The sequence below is a fragment of the Saccopteryx bilineata genome, chromosome 10, assembly GCF_036850765.1.
Source record: "Saccopteryx bilineata isolate mSacBil1 chromosome 10, mSacBil1_pri_phased_curated, whole genome shotgun sequence".
Taxonomy (NCBI): Eukaryota; Metazoa; Chordata; class Mammalia; order Chiroptera; family Emballonuridae; genus Saccopteryx; species Saccopteryx bilineata.
The window spans coordinates 64,288,500-64,294,499 of NC_089499.1; the positions used below are offsets into that span (position 1 = coordinate 64,288,500).

The 6,000-nt window shown below is 43.9% G+C and overlaps 1 protein-coding gene across 1 annotated transcript in view; it reads right to left on the bottom strand.

The window, feature by feature from the left end:
* The window catches only part of GXYLT2 (glucoside xylosyltransferase 2), a 110,003-nt gene extending 106,199 nt beyond the window's left edge, over nt 1-3,804 (bottom strand). The window contains exon 1 of the mRNA XM_066244625.1: nt 3,370-3,804. Within this exon, the coding sequence (XP_066100722.1) occupies nt 3,370-3,644 (275 nt within the window). The 5' untranslated portion in view covers nt 3,645-3,804. The remainder of the gene's footprint in view (nt 1-3,369) is intronic.
* Between the last annotated feature and the right edge of the window lie 2,196 nt (nt 3,805-6,000).

Consider the following 6,000-nt stretch of genomic DNA (forward strand, 5'->3'; position numbering starts at 1 on the left):
CAGAAAGAAGATTTCATTTCTCTTGTACACTGGAATTGCTGCTACATGTGGTGTTCATTTTCAGATTCCCACCCTTGACCTGAAAGCTCAGATTGTACCTCCTGGCTTCATAGTTATAGAGGAGAGGCAACCACAGGCAGATTACATACAAATGACTAATTATAAAATTGTAGGGTTTGCCTGCTAACTAGACAAGTCCCTGGAAACTGCTCCGAAATGAAAACAAGATGTGGAAGAAGAGTGCTATGTTTCCTGTGCTGACGTGGCAGAACTTCATGGACAGCAGTATCCTGGAGAAAGCAAAGCAGCCCGGTCCATAGCTGGTCAGCAGGTGGTGAACTGTGTCACATCCAGCTCCAAATTTCTGCCGACTACTCCCCCAGGCCTGAGAAATGAGATCCAGTAGCGCCATCTCTTCTGAATTCTAGCCACAAAAAGAGATTAAAGCACTCGTTCTCTGAAAATATGAGGCTTTCTTTTCCCTCCCTAAAATAAAATTCCTCCTAAACCACAAAAATTTAACAAGGCAGGATTAGAAATGCAATAAAGGCGTTCATATAGAGATCTTTCCTCCTGTTTCTTTAGTGCTTCAGAATTGCCTATCTCCATTTCTGTCTACATAGTAAAAGAAACATTTCTCCAAAGGGCACTAGATTTTCATGTTTATGCATTTGAGCTTGAGACTTTCTATAGTTCCTTTATTTTTCCACTCTTGCCTGAGTTTTTAAATTTTGTTCTTTATTCCTATGGTGTTGGCCATGATTTTCATGATAATCTAAGAGATAGGTTCAAAAGAAAAATGGCTTCCAGAGGTACTGTTGCTTATGGAAATAGTCCTTCCCTAAAACATCCATTTAGATTCTGTACATGGTCTCTTCCTAGTCAGAGCCAATTTGTTTAGATAGAGACAAGAAAATGCTAACCCAACATTCCCCATACCTTGAAGGAGACAGTAGCAAAAACCTATGATGTTTATTTAGAAGAATCTCAGAAAATTAGGAAATGCAGGCAAGACTAGTATGTGACCTCAGCATAGCATGTAAGGGTTCAACTTGGGCCCAGGCTGCTGCTGGGTCATTATCCTTATGTACGGCCAGTAGCCTCAGCCACCATCACAGCCGTCTGGCCCATGCAGGTTCACATTTGATTCAGGCAGATGGTAATGAAACAACAGAGCCAAGAAATGGTGGGCCATTTTCCTTTATTCTATACTCATACCAGCTAACAAGTAAAAACAAACACACGGGGCACCAAAACCCACTCACATGTTCTCCTGTTCCGCAACCAGGAGAATCTTTCCAGTTGTTTTCTAGAATCAAAGGCTTCATCGGCCTCACTCAGTCCCCTCCACGTAGAGAGGAGGCATGCCTCCATTTTGGCTGCCTCCTCTCCTCCATGTGGCCTCCCTGCCCTGCTACAACATGGTCTCTTCCTCTCTACAACAACTTGGTCTCTCCCCCAGCATACATTAGCATAACCAAGCCCCTTCCCAAGCAAGAAGGTAATTAATATTATCACCTAGATGATAGCCATCCACGTGGGCAGCGCCATCTTTAATAAACTGAGAATAAAATTACAGTTTACAATCTTATCTGCCAAACACCTTATCTACCACATTATCTATTAACTTTGGACAAAGCACCAAACTTCGTGCATTACTTTCCTCATCTGTAAAATGGCAATAATATTAGTGCTTACTTCACAGAGCAGGTGCTAAGACTTTGGTGTACATTAGAAACAATGGGGCAGTTTATTAAAACAGATGATCAACTTCACCACATGGTTTCTGATATAATGGTCTAGGATGGTACATGAGAATCTGCATTTCTAAGAAGGTCCCAGGTGACACTGGTGCTGCTGGTTAAAGGTCACACTTTGAGAATCACTATCTGAGGGTTGTGGTGGAGATAATGTAGTTAATATACATAAACTAAATGTTAACAATGACTATTTTTATGTACTGCTGTTAGCACTGTGCCTGGTTAGCTATGTTAAATAGTGTCAGTTATACCTTATAAGTTGTCCCGTCAACTTACAAATCATAGTAAACTTGTAGTTGAACTGTAATATAATCCATTATAAGAAACCTCAGTATACAGAAAGGAAAATCCTATTAAGTTCCTAATAGAAATATCCTTATTAAAGAGCACACAGCCTGACCTGCGGTGGTGCAGTGGATAAAGCGTCGACCTGGAACGCTGAGGTTGCAGGTTCAAAACCCTGCACTTGTCTGGTCAAGGCACATACCGAAGTTGATGCTTCCTGCTCCTCCCTCCTTTCTCTCCCACTCTCACTCTCTCTAAAATGAATAAATTTAAAAAAAGCAAAAAAAGAGCATACAATTCACAAAGGGTTGTATTTCAAAATACTTAAAAGCAATTCAATAGATCACTTTTCTTTTTTTAACCAAAACTGTCAGATCCCATCTGTATATTGATTGAGGCAGAAGAGAAGCTGACACAGCTCCTTTTTTGATGTTTCCTTTCTTTTCTTTTACTTATAGTAAAGCACCAAAACACATTTAGTTGCGGCCAAAAAGATTCTTCAATTCATTTTAAGTAATTAAAGAGCCCAGCAAATGTGGACCTTGCAAAGTCAAGTAGAAATATCTACAGAGGGAACACAATGGTTACACAACAAAGCACTCTATAACAAATTAAATAACCGAAATCTCTACCCTATGGGTGTGCCAACAATTTTGAGCACAAAGATAAAATGGTCTGGCGAAAACCTGTGGCAGGTTAAGCTTTGAGTAGAGAAAAAGAGTATCAGACGTAATGTATAAGGTTGAGAAGTTTTCTATAGGACTTTGACTTGAGTCTGAACTAGAACGAGGAACAGGGAAACCCTCCCTGTGTCCTTTCCGTGCCACGCATCACTTCTTTCCAGAACACTTTTAAATAAACTTAGGTCTCCTACCGCTTCCTCCTAAGCACAGAGTAATTTGAGGTTCAGTGACAAGCAGCCAGTCTTTGGTAAACATCTAACTTTTCCAACTCAGATCTACGCGTTTGGTAAAAATTCCAATGAAACATGATAATTAAATAAAGCATTCTTGCATCGTGTTGGCTCTTGAAAAATTAAACAAAGGGCACAGGTCTACAAGGATGCAAAAAATAAGTCTTGCCTTGACAGTTTTAAAAATGTAATACAAACCACTTTTCCTGGCACTTCTTTGAAAAAATGTACGTAATTATAAGCACTGGGCCGTCTGGTGGAGTGCACGAAGGTGGTGGTTCTTCATTTCTAGCAGGTTAAGAAATAGAAGTCACTCTGTCCCGCCAGCCCAAAGTCTCCCTTGGACTTGGCGCGGGTGAAGGGTGTGAAACACAGGTCCCCAGACGAGACTCTGGAGCTGCCACGACTCACCTCGCCAACTTTTCAAGGCTCGCCTCACCCCAGCGGCCGGCTCGGAGGCGCGGACGAGGTGGCCGGCGCCTCTGAGCGCCCTGGTCCGCCCGAACAAGGGCGCCCGGGCCCGGGAGCTGCGTGCGGGCCGGCGCGGGAGGGCGCTGAGGGATCCGCGCGGAGCGAGCGGGCGGCGCTGGGGGCTGGACGCGGCAGGCACGCAGGGTCAGCAGCGCGAGCAGCAGAGCTGACAACACGAGCAGGAGCAGCACGGCCGCCTTGCTGCGGAGCTTCATGGTGCAGCGCGACAGCGGCAGCTCTGGGGCGGCGCAGCCACTCTGTGCATGGCGGCGCTCCAGGAGCCGGCGGCAGCGGGACCAAGGCGGCAGCGCGCCGGGACCACCTCCTCCTCCTCCGCCTGCCCACCGGGAACTAGGGGCGAGGAGGCCGGGCGCGGGCCACTGGCGAGGGAGGTGGCGGGAGAGGGGGAGGTGCGTACGCGGCCGAAGGAGGAGCGGCCCGCGCCTACCGTACTATGTGGAATAGCTGTCCGTACGCCCACCCGCCAACCTCCGGACCCTCCAGACCCTCCAGTTCAAAGTAGCGCAGCCTCAAAACCTCTCAATTCCTTAATTGCTCAAGCACCATTCATTCATCCACACCCTCGCATCCCGTTCCATTCTATTACCTCGTTTACTTCCTCACTCGTTCATTTACCCTCCCTTTACCACACACACTCTTTCACCAGATTCCCTAATTATTCCAGGCATTTCCCCGGTTATTTAGTTCAATCCATCTATCCAAGCACTTATGTATCTATCTATACGTCCAATCAGTCTGGGACATCTCTATCCTGTTTGCCCAGTGTAAGGCCTAACACCTGACGGATATCTGTGGGATAAAATCAAGTTAGATCCATGTAGTCTAAATAGTTTATAGAATGCATTTCAAAGTCTAGGTTTGAAATCTGAATTTGCTGCTTACTGGTTTGGTGATGCTGAGCAAGTTACACAATGGCTGCTATTATGTTGGTATGTGGCCCAGTGAAGTAAAACTTCCTATATCTGTTTTGCCACCTTCTCTCTTCCTCAAAGTGACATTTGCTACAAGGATAAAATAAGGAAAAGTGATAGTTAGTGGCTAGAATTTTGGTCTCAAACACAAAAGTAGAACTTGGAACTAGACTTGACCAAACAGAAGACTTTCTTTTCTTAAACCCTGCTAAAACTTCTTCCCCTAAGTCTAAACCAAAGTTTTGGATTTTACTGCACTGATTGGTGGAAAAGTACAACAGCTAATGTCATGGAGAAAAAAAAAGGGGGGCTCTAGATACTATGTTGATGGTTCACCCAATTTCTCCTTTGGATGTTTAATAAACCAAATGCTTGTTTATTTACCTCCTTCCTTACTCCATAAGTCTATTTGTCCCCTCCTTGGAATTCTGACATGTCTAGATAATCAGTTGCTTAAACCAGATATTAAGTAAAAACGGTCTTTGGTTTGTTGGTTTTCTTCATCTCCTTTATTAGTTATCTATTACTGTATAACACACAGCACCAAAATTTGGTGACTTAAGGTAGCACGTATACAATCTTATCATTTCTGTGGGTCAAGAATCCAGCACAAAAAAAAAAAAAAAAAAAATCCAGCACAGCTTTGCTGAGTCCTCTGTTTCACAGGTTCTTACAACCAAACTGTTGGCTCAGGTGTGTGGTGTCATCTGAAGGCTGCACTATGGAAGGAGCCATCTCTGAGCTCACTCACATGATTCTTGACAGGATTTGGTTTCTTTCTGGTCATTGGACAGAGTCTTTGTTACTTGCTGGCTGTTAGCCAGAGGCTGCCCTCAGTTCTTTGTCAGGTGCCATCACTATCAGAGTAAACACACAAGAAGAGCCAGGGAAAGAAAGCCAGCAAAGTGGAAGTAACAGTCTTCTATAACCTATTTTCAGAAGTGACAGTCATCACTTCTCTGTACTCTGCTTGTTAGAAATCATTAAATCCAATTCACACTCAAGAGGAAAGAGAATTACACAGGAGCTTGAATCCCAGGAGGCAAGATTATTGGGAGCCATTTTAAAAGGGTGCTTCTCCTGCTTTACATATCCAGAGAATCAGTAAGTTCTGTCAACTCCGCCTTCAAAGTATAATTGGCATCTATCCATTTTTCTCCTCAATTGTCCATAGTGATTGCTTAACAAAGCCAAACCTTGCTCAATTCCTAAGGGCCTCATTCCCATTGTATTTCATGTTAAGTTTTCCCCACTCCCACCTCCACTTCCCTACTACTCTGAGTTGTATGATGTGACTGTTCAATGACCTAGAAATGACAGCAATTGCCTTCTAATTGAGCTCCTTGCTTCTTCCCAGGCCTTCTTTCAATTGTTAAACTAGGGTGATTTTAAAAACATAAACTGAATCTTATTTCTCCCCTGTTTACAACTCTTCAATGGTTCTATATGGTTTTTCAAAGAAGTCAGAAGTCCTTGCCAAGGCTTCCAAATCCAGTATTATCTGGCCTCTGACTGCAACACCAGCTGCGTTTGTCTTGGGGCTTACTCCAGCCCCACTAGCCTCCCATCAGGGCTTCTACCATTTCTGGTTCTTGCTTGCTTAAGTTCCTTTTGTCTGATTCCAGGCTCTGGAAAGTAC